The sequence below is a fragment of the Natator depressus genome, chromosome 12 (genome assembly GCF_965152275.1).
Source record: "Natator depressus isolate rNatDep1 chromosome 12, rNatDep2.hap1, whole genome shotgun sequence".
Taxonomy (NCBI): Eukaryota; Metazoa; Chordata; order Testudines; family Cheloniidae; genus Natator; species Natator depressus.
Genome location: NC_134245.1, coordinates 33,324,957 through 33,339,803, shown reverse-complemented (window position 1 = coordinate 33,339,803; position 14,847 = coordinate 33,324,957). Strand labels below are relative to the sequence as shown.

At 42.8% G+C, this 14,847-nt stretch overlaps 1 protein-coding gene across 1 annotated transcript in view; it reads right to left on the bottom strand.

The window, feature by feature from the left end:
- The window catches only part of PLCG2 (phospholipase C gamma 2), a 90,315-nt gene that overhangs the window by 42,455 nt on the left and 33,013 nt on the right, over positions 1-14,847 (bottom strand). Inside the window, exons 4-9 of the mRNA XM_074968830.1 lie at positions 11,405-11,498; positions 9,975-10,022; positions 4,871-4,955; positions 3,989-4,072; positions 2,521-2,564; positions 1,188-1,260 (exon numbers count right to left, since the gene is read on the bottom strand). Coding sequence (XP_074824931.1) covers positions 1,188-1,260; positions 2,521-2,564; positions 3,989-4,072; positions 4,871-4,955; positions 9,975-10,022; positions 11,405-11,498 — 428 coding nt within the window. The remainder of the gene's footprint in view (positions 1-1,187; positions 1,261-2,520; positions 2,565-3,988; positions 4,073-4,870; positions 4,956-9,974; positions 10,023-11,404; positions 11,499-14,847) is intronic.

The window sequence follows — 14,847 nt, the reverse complement described above, 5'->3', positions numbered from 1 at the left end:
TTCAGGAATGTCTTTTTGTTAAATGTTTGTCCAGGCCTAGCACAATAAGCTCTGGTCAGTGACTCAGCTCGTAGGCGTTACAGAAATACAAATAATAAATGATCGTTTAAAAATAAAAGATAATGTCTTTCCTAGCCGAAGAAAAGCCTATGTGATGTTTTAGGGATCTAAGATGCCCTCTGTCTAAATGCTAGGCTGCCACAGGCGAGGACTCTATATATGGATGAAATCCTGGCCCTACTGAAGACAGAAAAGATCTTCATTCTGGTCTCTCCTAACTTTTGAGTGCTTGACTTTGCAACCTTTATGCTCTTTCAACATCATTTTGTAGGGGAAAAGATATTAGGTATTCCCATGCAGGGAATGCATGGGAACAATGAACTTCAGTGTTTGATTTGAGCGTGCAAACAAATTTGCAAACCTGGAGTTCAGTAGTGGCTGTGGAACATCATAAAGCTTAAACGTACAGAAGACCTCCAAACTTTCCAGAGACGTAGAATATGCACACTGTAAACAGCAGGCAGCTTCAAAAATGAACTGCTTTGTTCCTTTAGTGAATCTTTTGCCTGACAATTTTTTTAAATTCATTAATTATTTTATCAGTCCAACTAAACCATGCTGTCTGTGAATCAGGATCAGAGCTGTTACAGATGAAGACAAGCCCCTTCCCAGATCACTGAACACAACTGCGTGCAAGTACACAGCAACTTCTTCGAAGAGAGCACCCATCAGGAGTGAAATTCTGACCCTTTTCAAGTCAATGGCAAAACTCTCTTTGATTCCAGTGGGGACGGCACACCATCCCAAACATTTACACTGTGTCAGCCACAATGGGGCCAGAGCCAGGATTTCAGTCCAAATGTTTACATGGTGCCACCCACAATGGGGCCAGGGTATCATCCTTGACATTTACATGATGTCTGTCAATAACCACCTTAGTTTATTTAGCAGCTTAGCAAAGGCCAGAAAAATCCATTTGCACACCTTTTTGTTCTTTGTGCAGTTGAAAAACATTAGCTCAATGAAAGATCACATCTTAATGATTAAGACCAATGCTCAGATTTAGCCCACAAGGTTCAATGCCAATTATCATCAGTCATCCTGTATGTCAGACTGTGACTCTTTGAAAAATACATAACGCTCTGAGCCTTGGTGAGGAAGAATTCCGAGTTTCATAACCTTCTCACCTGCTGCTCGTGTAGCAAAAATCTCTGGAAGTCATGCAAATGAACTGCGGAAGCATCTGGACGGTCAGTATTTCTAGACCAGAGGAAAGGGAAAAATTTTAGAAAAAATGTTTCATTAAAAAAGGGGGGGGGGGGTAGATCAAATATCATTTAAGTCAGAGCCATAGTAGAGAACTCAATATATTATATCATGAATTTACAACCCTATCCAAAGTCCACTGAAGCTGAAGGGGGTCTTTCCATTATCTTTAATGGGCTTTGGATCAGGCCCCACAAGCAACTGTCTAGCATCTGGATCAGAAGACTTTGAATCAGAGCTTCTGGGTTCCCTTCCCAGCTTTCATAATGACTCACTCTGTGACCCTGAGCAAGTTACTTAACTTCTATCTGTTTACCCTTTTGTAAAGTGGGAACAACACTGACTTATCTCATTAGGATGTTGTGCAGCCTAATTATGGCACTATAAAATTATTGTAAATTATTTGCATAGCCATAATCCCACAAGCCATTTCTTCTGGATACTTATTGGATGAGCTGACGTGGAGAACCAAAACCTGATGCCAGCAGTCCCAATAAGTTCTATAAATTCTACCCAGGAGGCTAAAGAAAACCATTTCTAACGGAACTTCTCAAATGTTTTAAACAAAACTGTAGATGTAATATTCAAAGTTATGATAAACTAGTTTCAGAAAAGCATAATAGCAGCAATGCTTGTCCCTTTTATGCTGCAGCATCTCATTTCTTCAACATGCTGTATAAACAGTTAATTTTCAACTCCCCTAAATAAATATTATACCCATTTTACAGACAGGGAAACTGAGATGCAATGACAGTACATCATTTGGGATTAGAATTCTGCCCTGCTTCTGTCAAGTCCATGCACCACACACTTCTTCAGTTAAAAATTAAAACTTCCCCATCAGAAGACAGAGACAACTTCTGTCCTACGCTAAGCATGAGCAGCTCCGACTGAAATCCATCTGTGAGCAAGGTGTTGGCTATTATCAACAGCTTCCTTATGCCACTTTTACTCTGTCCTTACTCGGGAAATCTTCCACTGAAGTCAGAATTTTAGGAAGAGTGCCTTAAAATGTGAGGTGTTAAAATTAATATAAAACAGTATATGAAAAATTTTCATTCATCTTAACGAGTACCAGAGCAACAAGATATGCCACCTCTGGTCACTAATGAAAAATATCATAATAGAGAACAGTGACATCACTTAAAAATATGAATGGACTTTGAGATTCCATGAAAACTTTGGGTATGCAAAGTCCTGCAGTGTTATAACCAACGCATACATGCACGAAATTATAGTAACAGGAAATCTCACCCAAGAATGAACACGGAAGAATCCTTTTTGAATTCATCAAGAATCTTAAGGGGGGGGGGGGGAAAAAGAGAGACACACAATAATCAGAAATATCTAACTCTTAGCAGGAACAGAAATGTCTACTTGCATTTTATACAAGCTATGGTAGCACAATAAATTTTGAGTTAAAATGAAAGGTGAGAAACAACAGGCTGTCATGTGTCGTGATTACACTTCAGGCCTTCTCCATGTAAAAGCACACAATTCACAGCCAAACTTAGTTTTGCTAATGCACATAATAAACACAAGCAGTCAAGTTTCCTGCTAGATAGTCTGGAAAAACTGGAAACGTGTATCTTGTATCATATTTAGTCATCTGGCTACAAAGTCTAAACTAAATGGCCTCCAGGTTGGACCAGCAGAGTACAGAGCTTGGGAAACTTAGCTGTAAACAGTAGTTAAGCAAGATGAGGAGTCTCCTTGAAATGATGCACCAAGGGTGTGGACAATCAGATAACCAGTACATCAGATAACCTCACTATACTGTGCTACACTCTCCTCTTTAAGTAACTTCTTTCTGTTTAAGGTGTTTAAGTGAAGTATCATGAAAAGAGACATAGCAATAAGGTTAGCAAAACAAAGTCGTCTTACTTCAAGCATATGGTTCTTTTTAATAGCATTTTACAGATCTAGATTACAATGATTATGCTTAATCTGCAAAGCTGAAAAAGAGAATTACTAATAAACCATGCCCATGTACAACTGAGGAAAGAAGGCTTCAGTTTTAACAATGTCCTACATATTTGCAGGCACAGTTAACAGGGTACAGAAACTAGCATTCAGATATTTATGCCAACATTTTCAAACTTGGGTGCTTAAAGTGAGGCACCTAAATAAGAGCCCTGATTTTCAGAGACGCTAAACACTTACAGCTCCCATTGACTTCATGAATCTGGATGGAATGAACATTTGGAAGTAGTGATAAAATAGTTAGCCAAATAAATCCCTAGCATAATTCCATGGCATTGACACATCCCGGTGACTGTCACAAGCATGTCATGCAGTACACCGAATATATTCACGTATCATCTCCAGACACAAGTGAGACTGGCAGTGGTCATTATTTGGTGATCATGACATGTCACCGCCATAATTAAAAGAGTATCCTTTGGCATATGGGATAAATTAAACTGGGAAGTCATGCAAAAATGAAACCTGTATTTCACTTAACATTTATTAATTGCACCTGACTAAGGATATCCTACAAATCGGACAGAAAGACTCACATGACAAACAAAATCCCATTACATGTGTGCACAATTTCACCTTTTAAACACCCAAGAAGCAACACAAACTTCTTATCTATTTCTTTTATAAATCCCGTTACTGGCACTGGTTGTGGTGATGGTGGGGGAAGGGAGGAGAAATCAGAATTCACCTTTTATTCAAACCAAACAGGATAATAGTATCTATCTATAAATGAGCTTACCGATTTCTGCTGTTCAAACATAATTTTCTTGTAGAACACGTGAAATTGTTCGAAGCTAAGTTCTTCCTTGGGAGCTCCTATTTCCTGTGAGGAGGAAGTATTAAACAGCATATTTGGAACATCCTAGGTTATATCTGTATAGCAACAAATTTGACATACCCTTTCCAGGTGCCATAGTCTTCCAAGGCACATATGGCTGCCATACTTTTACTTTAATTGTTTTGACATGATGGCTAATTGATTTCTTAAGAGAAACATTAATATGCTAATTGAACAAACAGAATCTTAATTTGTAATACACTGTTCCTGTCCCTCATCTCTGTCCACTACCCAGGCTCAGAGTACCAGCAGGCAGTTAGCCAGTTGCTCACTTAAGACGACTGCTGGCAGATTCTCAAGAATGACTCATTCAGTGCTCATTATCCAGAGTACCAGTAACTATAATTTGGGACTTGGAGAATAGAGAGGTATAAAGCAGGAAAAATAAAGGGATCTTTAATGTTCCTGCAGAGATGCAAAGGGGCCTCAAAAGTTATTAACAGTAGTTCACGTTGAAGAGAAACTAAAAGTATCACTTCATTCATAATGCAAATTCTACCCTTAAAACAGGCAGTGACCAGATTTTCCTATATATTTGCACAGGGCCGATAAGAAGGCCATGAGCCTGATTTTGACTTTGGACAATACTGCAATATTAATACCAGTAATAAATATCATTAAAAAACTCTTCTGCATGACATTCAAACCTAAACTCTGAAATTAACCAATACAAATCAGATTAATTCACATGATAAGAAGCAAAAGCCACAGGCAAGATGCTGTGTGTAAGCGTCAATACATATTTTCACCAAATATTGGACATCAGGTGCTTTGGATAATTACCGCAAATTTATCCTTCAAGTATTTCACGCTGCCTACTTTGAAGTTTACTAAGGGAAGTATGGTCTTCAGTTCTCTAAGGCTGATACTGAAAAACAAGAGGGCAAAAACAGCATTCTATTAGTATGCATGCAACCTACAACTATCCAGTGGTATATCATTTTCATCAACATGAAAGTTGAATTATTGATACATTTTTAAAACATTCTCTGTCCATAGATCAATCCAAGTGCAACAGAAGTCTACTGACTTCTTTAGGAGTTGGACTAAACCAGGGGTGGGCAAACTACGGCCCGGCCGCTTTAATTGCATCCTTGAGCTCCTACTGGGGTCTGGAGCTTGCCCTACTCCGGGACTCTAGCCAGGGAGCAGGGTTGGGGGCGTTCTGCACAGCTCCCAGAAACCGCAGCATGTCCCCACTCCAGCTTCTACGCGTAGCGGCAGCCAGGGGGCTCTGCACGCTGCCCCCGCAGCTCCCATTGGCCAGGAACTGCAGCCAATGGGAGCTGCAGGGGCGGCGCTTGCGGACAGGGCAGCGCACAGCAGAGCCCCCTGGCCCTGCCTCTGCATAGGAGCCAGAGGGGGGAACATGCCGCTGCTTCCAGGAGCCACTTGAGGTAAGTGCTGCCCTGAGCCTGTACCCCTGAGCCACCCCCCTGTGCCCCAACCCCCTGCCCTAGCCCTGATCCTCCTCCCGCCCTCCGAACCCCTCGGTCCCATCCCAGAGCACCCTCCCACACCCCAAACCCCTCATTCCCAGCCCCACCCCAGAGCCTGCACCCCCAGTCGGAGCCCTCACCCCCCCCCCCATGCCCCAACCCCCTGCCCCAGCCCTGATCCCCCACCCACCTCCGAACCCCTCAGTCCCATCCCAGAGCACCCTCTTACACTCTAAACCCCTCATCCCCAGCCGCACCCGCAGCCGGAGCCCTGCCCACTACCCCACACCCCACCCCTCTGCCAGGAGTCCCCTCCTGCACCCTGTACTCCTCATTTCTGACCTGCCCCGGCGCTGCACCCTAGCCAGACCCCTCACCCCCTCCCGCACCCCAACCCCAATTTTGTGAGCATTCATGGCCTAATATACAATTTTTATACCCAGATGTGGCCCTCGGGCCAAAAAGTTTGCCCACTCCTGGACTAAACTATACTGACCTTGTTATAAAAACAGTAAATTTCCTTTTTAAAGATAAGTAGGTAGCAAATGTTGTAAAAGTTGAAGATAAAAAATTCAATTGCCCTTAAATCAGTCCCTGGTTTTGTGATAAAAAAAATAGCATATCAGTTCTGGGGCCCATAAAATTCAGCCTGAACCTGTTTATGCACAGACAAATACAGACACAAATGGATAGTTGGCACATCTCCAACAGTTGTCCTTCTCCATGTGCAAAACAGGTATTCTGCAATCATGCAGGAACAACACTTTTACACACATTTTTAGGAATGTGAAATCTAGAACAGCATTTGATAACGTCAGACCTCAGTTCCAACCGCTTTACATTAAGGTATTACAGATGGTTTTTATTGGTGAAAGACTCCTCATGCAACCCTGGGGCATGCTCCTATACTCCTTACTCAAGCAAAATTTGCATGTGAATAACTCCAGGAATGGGTTCCTTTGAAGACACAGCATCATCCACACCCATTGTCCAACTCTAGTGTCTATAATTCACAATTGGATACATTGGAGAGGATTTAGAGAAGAGCTACAATACTCCCAAGGGAATTCTGTGCCAAAAAAATAATAATTCTACACCAAAAAAATAAAAACCCTCCAGCTCCCATCCTCCCACCCTGGGACACGGACTTGGCAGTGAGGCTGCACCCGACGCGGACACAGCACAAGGGCCAGGTCTGCCCCAGAAATGCACCAGGGTCCTGCCCCCCTGTGCCAGGTGCACCAAGACAGCAAGCAAGAGGAACAATCCATGTGTGGGGCAGACAGGCTCAGCCTGGCAAGATCGAAGTGTGGAGAGGCTTAGTGTGGGGTAGTAGGGTTCTGTGTGGGGCAATCTAGGTGCAGGCGGCTCAGTGGGGGGGCCTGGGTGTGTGTGAGGGGGCTCAGTGGGGGATGCAGGGGGGTAATGGGACTCTGCAGGGGGGGTCCAAGCAATGGTGGTTGGGACTAAGGGGGGCTCTGGGTGTCAGGGGCTCCGGGTGCTGGAGGTGTGGGGATCCAGATGCCGCTGGTTGGGGCTCAGTGGGGTGGGGGTCCAGGTGCGGGTTGCTCGTTGGGGTGGTCCAGGTGTGGGAGGTGCAGCTCCGAGTGTAGGGGGCTCAGTGGGGGGTGGTTTGGGTGCAGGGTGAGGGTCCTGATGCGGAGGTAAGGCTCAGCAGGGTAGGGGCTCGGGTGCAGAGGGCTCAGTGGGGGTGTTCTGGGTGAGGGGGAGTCCAGATGCAAGGGGGCTGAGCGAACTGTGGAGCAGCTCCCTCTGTACAGTGACCCCTCCCACAGCAACTGAGGAGTGAATGGGGCTTTAGACCTTCCACCTCCCTCATCAACCTCAGCTTTGGTTTCAGTGGATCTTAGATACTTTTATGGCACCAATTACCACAGTATCAGAGTGCCTCACAATCTTTAATTTACATATCCCCAGAGCAGTGCTATCATCCCCATTTTACAGATGGGGAAACTGAGGCACACCACGACTAAGTAGTCACACAGGGTTTCTCTGGCAGAGGAGGGATGGGAACCAAGGCCTCAAGTGCTAGGCCTTTATTGTGACCCTTTAGATGAAAATGCTGCTCCAAGCACTGGCCAGAAATGCTCACCTGAGAGCAAAAAACCCAACAATTAACACTTATAAGAAACCCTTTTGCTCTTCAAAAAGTGTTTTACAAATATTCATCCACACAGCTGCCCTGTGAGGTGTCATCATTCCCACTTTGCAGATACGGAAAGTGAGGCAGAGCAGTTGAGAGATGTGGAAACTGAGAGATCAGTCAATAGCCAAAGAGGGAGTCAGTGTTGGAGCCAAGATTAGAACTCAGGAAGGTCCTGGCTCTCGGTCCTGTTGTCAGACCATGAGAACACGCATTTCTCCCACTGCACCCCCGGGGCTGATCACACTGCCACTCAACAGCTCTTTCTGGACAGGCAAGCAAAGGCCTAAACCTAGGGCTGACTTCATTACTGCATATGGCAGCAAAGCTTCACTGCTGGGGCCAGCCAGGAAGTGTCAGCTTTATAATTAGCTGACTAAAAATTAAAAAAAAAAAAAAGTTAATTGCAGCATTCATCTGTTTCCTGGAGTTTTCTAAAGGTGGGAATTCTCTCTGGGTAAAGTGGAAACACCATCACCTCACAATTCAGCACATATCAAAGGGGGATAAGTTACGTTACCTTCCGGTAGTAAAACAACTATGGAAACTAACATAACCTTAACTAGATATAGTACCAGCTGAAGCTTCTCTGCCCTATGGCTTTCCTTTGTTTCATGGTTCTCCCCTATTGTGGTGCTTTCTTATTGAAACACAGCAGCAGCAGAGCAGGAGCCAAGTGCAGTGACGTGATCTGGCATCCAATAAAGAATGGTGCAGCTGGCACACTTTGTCCTTCCCCTCCTGACTAAGCGAGTCTGTCTCTGATATCTAAAATCTCTCTGAGCCCCTATGCTTGGGAACCCAATTCCGTTCATGCCCTTCCATCTCTCTTTGTATAGCAATCATCTTCCCAGTACCACAGATTGCTTGAAGAATGGTGTTATTTCCTGAAATAACATGTTTTCATCCACACAATGAGAACATGTTTTATTTTACTCTTAGGAAAAGGCTAAATGAGAGGAAACAAATGTTATTTTCTGCACTGAACTAGAAGTACAAACATTAATGCTGCTGGGAAAAGGGGGTAGCTAAGCTGCATTAAAGTGCCACCCACCAAGGAGTTAATTTCCTTCTCAAGGCATCGTACAACTTACAAAAATTCTAAAGAGAAATTTGCAGCTGAATTTGCAAGAGAGCATCCTCTGCATTGCAACAGGCTATCCAGCACCTCAGCTAGCAGAGCAAGGATTCTCTCTCACTCACCATAAAAGGAAATTTTGAAGACTAAAATCTACACCATTTTTTGCATGGGCCTGCAGTGAGCAGCTTCCATTTCCCACAAGAACCCAAATATGCCACCTCCATAATTACAATATGCTGCGGCTTCCTCAGCTGAGAAGCATGAATCCTGAGGTAACTCCTAAGCCTAGGTCTCCTCACCAACACATAACAGAGTAACAATCGCAAACGACCAGGCCAGTTTCACCAAGTTATATTTTCCAAAGCAAGTCCTTGCAAGTGATAACTCTACAAACTCTCTGGAACAGTGCCAGAGTCCTCAATCTAATTCTGAAAGACCACTGCTGGCTTCCTCCCACCTCTGTGTTCAAGGACTATCTTGTGTTCCCCTTGCCTAACCTACCCCACTCCCAAGATCTCCACGATGACCCCCCTCCGTTGGTTTTTCTGTCCCTACTCACACTGTCCCCCAGGGATCTCCTTGTCCCTACCTCACCTTCCAAGAATTCCCCTGTCCTTTCACCCCATTATGCTCCCCCACCTCAAGGCTCTGACTCACTGTGGAGAAAAAGGACTGTTGTGGCTGTTGCTGTTAGTCCAACTCCCTCTGTGACCCACCTCACTCTCTTCACCCTCTCAGGCAGTGCTGGGGGCCTAGCCAAGGCAGGAGAGCAGAGTCCCAGCCTCTGAGTTCCCACTTGATTGGCAAAGGGGCAACAGCCTCCACAAAGGAAGCAGCTAGGTGCTGCTGCGAGTGGGGAGCTGAAAGTGGGAGGGGGAAAGAATCCCCTCTCCCTGCCTAAAACTACATGTATCCTAGTTCCAGCCATGAAGAAAGGGCAGAAAGCAAAATGATACAGTGGTGGTCATTTCCTTCTCTGTTATACACATCAGTGAATTTCATATGCTTGATGTCTCCATAACAAAACAGAACACAAATTCCTAACGAAAGAGCAGGTGCAGTGTCCTGGACTCTCACATGTTACGTACGTCACATCTTTCTTATACAAAGTGATGTTTGTTACTTTAAATTCCACTCCTATACTTCGTGTAGAAAAACTGACCATGAAAACTAAGCAAAACCTAAAAAGGGTGAGATACATACCTGTTCCTTCTAGTCTGGTCAACAGAGTAGATCTGCTTTCTCAGCCAGCTTAAAAAACAAAACAAAACAGAAAAGTTATTTTAAGAATTAAAAACAAACAGAGCCTGTTCAATATTGCAATTTCAGTGATGAAAGTAAGCAGAGATATTTAAACTGGAAATCTAGCACATTCTGAAAAACGAGTCACAAGCATTTTCAGGTGCTGCATCTGCCCTGGTTCATTTTTGTGGCTTTACAATAATATTTTCCTATTTCTAAACAAAATGTTTTTGTCCTCTTGTTGTGTGTGACAAGCCCACGTAAACAAGGGTAATGACTAACCATACAAATGGGAAACAGTGAAAATAACTGGGCACAAAAGAGCCAGATCTGCAGCTGGTATAAACTGGCATAGCTTTAATGGAGCTACACTGATTGGCTCTAGCTGAGGATGTGGTCCCAAATATCATCAAATGCATGAAGTAAAAATGAAAAAGAAAATCCGCTTAATCTCTTTCAGCTGTAGTAATCTTTTACCTATCTTAGGTTAAAAAACCATAAATCAGATAGAAGTGTCAATTTTAGGACCAGCATCCCTTTAATGATATTGGCAATACTGACAGGGAAGATCTGTTCATATAGACAGGTTTCACCCCAAAGGATAATCATAGCATTTCACTAAAAAACTCATATACTCTGTCTATACAGGAATCACTTTGTTGTTGCTGAAATGCAGCCACCTCGAGAGTGATGCACAGCAACTGTATAACAGTACAGAGCAATACCACACAAAAGTTAAAGACAGGAAGCGACGAATACTTTTTCCCAGTTGAAATTGGATTTAGATGGGCAGGGCATCAACACCTGAGCTGTAATTTGGACAAACAACCAATGAAGAAAGACAGGCCATGACTTTTCCCCACTGTGAACGAAAGGTGAATGGGGTGAGAAAAGATCAAGTCTGGGAGGGGGCTCAGCGCCTGTTGAGAAGAGGGGGATTCTCTGCCCATGGCTGGGTGGTGGGAAGGGGGAGAGGGTCTAGTTGTGAGATCCTGAGACACTCTGAGTCACCTGAAATGGAGATGCGAACACACACATAGACCAGACATTCCCAGGAACTTCTTAAAGACTTTCTTTGGCATCCAAACCTGGAACCAGGCGAGTTTATATAACAAACCAACCAACCAACCAGAGAGCCAAATCCATCACAGTGTAAGTAGCCATAACTCCATAGAAGACTATCAAGTGGCATATGCTTTTACAAGAGCTGAATTTGGACCACACTTTCTAAGTATAGCATGTTGTCTGTAGAGTATTGCTCTTAATGTAACTTACAGACCACACTGGTTTCATCCTTGAAAATGTCTTTTCAGTTTTTCACTATCAAATTGCAAAGAAGTGTCAAGCTGTTGAAGAGTCTCTCATAAACAAAGGGGGAAAATTCCATGTACCTCTCTGTGATTGCAGGTGTGGAAGCATTCATAACCTCTTGATGCAAGATATTCAAGCCACACAGCCATTTATCAGCATCATCTTTGGAATCAGCTGCAAAGATTAATACACTGTGAGAAACATTAATACATAACAAAGACATAATCTGTGATGTTTAGATAAACCCTAGTGTATAATGTGGGTTGGCTACCCATTCTCTGTGATAATCTCACTACAGAGCTTTACGCTGTCAATCCAACACATCCCAGTGAAAGAATCTATGTTAGTTTTTAAGGATTAAAAAAAAAAAACCCTGCTAGACCTATCAAAAATATCTCCTTTTAAAACTTTGTTAATCAGAACATAAGACGTTCCAAAGCTGCAGCAGAATTACTGCCAACCTACAACTCTCACTGTGACAACAGCAGAATTTTTGCTTTTTCCATCTTCTGTTCTTAAGGTGGCCAAAGTACATGCCGTGGGCTGAATGTAGCCCAGAGCCACCCTCTCCTTTAAAATTAACATGTGACCTGTGGATACTACAGATTCCAGCATGCAATGCTCTAATTCTAACCCTTAACATTTCTGAGTGGCCTGCAAAACAAATCCTTCATCCTGACTGCCATAATCACACCACTATGCACAGTCTATGCCAGACTATGGTTTGTGGGAGCACAAAAGGTGTATTTGGGAGAAGAGTCTTTAAGTTCCCTCAGACTCCTGCGGCAGAATTAGAGCTCAGATGCTTGTTCCGTTCATCCTTAGCTTTACATTTTCAAGTCTATTTTCAGAAGGAAAATGGCTAGAAATTTTATTTTGTTCCAAAATGAGTTTGCATCTACACTTCTAGTACCAGATGCAAACCAGAAGGGCTTGCTGGTGATGATCCAACTTGATCTGAGTACCTACTAGTCAGATCAAGTTCATGCGTTGCATTCTGGGAGCTACAGGCCCTGAGGGACACAAATTTGTATTATTAAAGGTGCAGGTGGGCTGCAATTTCCCTTTCATGCTGCAGATTAGGTGCAGCCTTTGCAGCCCTCAGTTGGGCAGAATTTGGACAGCCCTGCATTATAACATTCCAGTTCAGAAATTCATCAAAGCTTCCCTCCACCAAAACAGTCCTCCCGAAGAATTACTTCCTGCCAATATCCCCAACTTGAGCAATTTCTGCAATAACCTTTAAAACAAAAACAGTCTCTCAAAAGATACACATTGTTTTTAAAATTATACTTTCAAACAATGCTGTATTCTCCAAAACTGAAGCAGAGCCCAGCTTCAGATCCCTGTGGAAATCTTTTTCAATTAGTTACGTTTCTGGAAAGGACAGACACCACCCACTGCTAGTCTAACTGTCCCAAAGTTATTCTGTGTGTAAAGAAAGCTGCCATTCCCCGTTAAGTAACAGTTACCTTGTATTGTTCTCAGAAACCAAGACAAAGTGCTTTAACAAAGAAAAGGATTTTCCTGATATTGAAAATATCAGTCATGTTGTTCTAAGAATCTGTGTTATGGCAACAGACCTCCTGGTACTGATTGTTCTGAAACTACTTGCAGAGACTAGATTCTGAGAAAAAAAACAAGGGGAAAATACAGCCCAACAGTGCTCAGTGCACAATTATATTTAAAATGATGCTGCACATTCTGAAATTTCAGGGATATTATGGGCTTGATCTAAATTCAAATCTGGTATGTAGAGCCAAATTTTCACAAGCAGCCATTAATTTTCAACACACAAAATTTGAGCATGCTCCTTCACATGCAAACCCACATTTAGTACACCAATCCTCTGTGCAATTAACTGTACATTATTTTACAAGCATAAATATAGGGTTTACTTACACACATGGGAAAGTACCTCAACTAGGGAGAGCATCACTTCCACATTTAAAAAAAAATCTCTATGACTGTTAGGATTATAACACTTACAACACACTGATCACTTCTCTACTCTACTAGGAACATCTTAAAAATTACTTCAGTTTTTATTACAATTTTGCAAATGAATTTAATGCTCATGAAACTGACAATGCTGATCTAGCATAGGACCAAGGGAATTCCCATAAGCAATGAAACCAGCAGTCCATATATTCCTGTAACAAAGAAGATTCAAGACCCCTTCAGTAGGTAGTTATCCCCGTCTTAAAGAGAAATTTCTTCCTAATCTCCATTGATTAGGAACTGTCTTATGCCCTGAAGTATAAGGGTTTATATCACATCCAAAACTCTAGTTTTTGCTCTTTTTAAAAACACCCTTTTTAATGTAATTCGATGATCTCATTTTCCATAAAAATATCCAATCCATTTTTGAATCTTTCTAAGCTTGTGTGTCCAACGATATCTTGTGACAGATTCATAGCATAATATTGTGTTGCACATAAAAAGTATTTCCTTGTATTAGTTTTTGATTCCCTGTCTTTCAATTTGATTAACATCCCTTCTCCTCATATAGACATGCACAGCCCTTACGGTGCACTTGAGCATGCAATTCACCTCCTATTCCAGTCCTTGCCCTCTCGTAGGGTCTGGTCAACACTACCGAGTTAGGTCGAGGCAAGCCATCTTAGGTTGACCTAACCATGGAAGTGTCTACACTTAAATTTCGCTCCCACTGATGTAACTGCCCTGCTACACCGACTTAATAACTCCACCTCCATTAGGAGTGTAAAGTCACAGTCGTATAGTTAGGTCAACACAACGTCAGCATACACACTGCATTGCTTACATCAACTGTTGCTGGCTTTCACAAGCCGTCCCACACTGACAGTACAATTGATACAAGTGCTCCTGGTAAGAAAGCACACTGCTGACACAAGAAGCAAAGTGTAGACACACACAAGCAATGTAATTACTGCCACAGCCATATGCCAACGTAAGTTAGGTTGACTTAATTTTGCAGTATAAACATGGCCTAAGTAAACAGACCCTGCCAGTTGTGTGGTAGTTTTTTCTGATGTGGTCACTAAGAAGTAGGCTATGGATCCTACATTCACTTTTATTTGTGACCCCAGGCAGGTTTCAGACTCAGGGGCGAGACTCTGGCCGCAGTAAAGCCAATGGCAAAATCTCCATTGACTTCAATAGGGCCAGGATTTCACACAGGTCTCCAGTGTTAAAAAAAAATCTCACCTGAGATATTTAACCGGAAAGGATCTACACTGCTAAACATGAGTGAATGAATAAAAGATAAGTACTTCATAAAAAAGCCTCTCTATAATGTTCCTTCTAAAGGGACATCAGGGAGCTGCAAGGTATAAAGAACTGAATCAACAGAAACACACACATAGGGATTTACTATATATTTGCTGCTTATACCTCACTTATACTTGTGCCTTGCAGTGAGTGATAGGCATTTCATCTTCCTAAAACATACAGAGCTGGTGTCAAGGAGGGTACAAGACTGCTTGCAACAATTCAGACACCTAAAATGACCCACTCATAAGCCATGAAAATGATCCTTTTA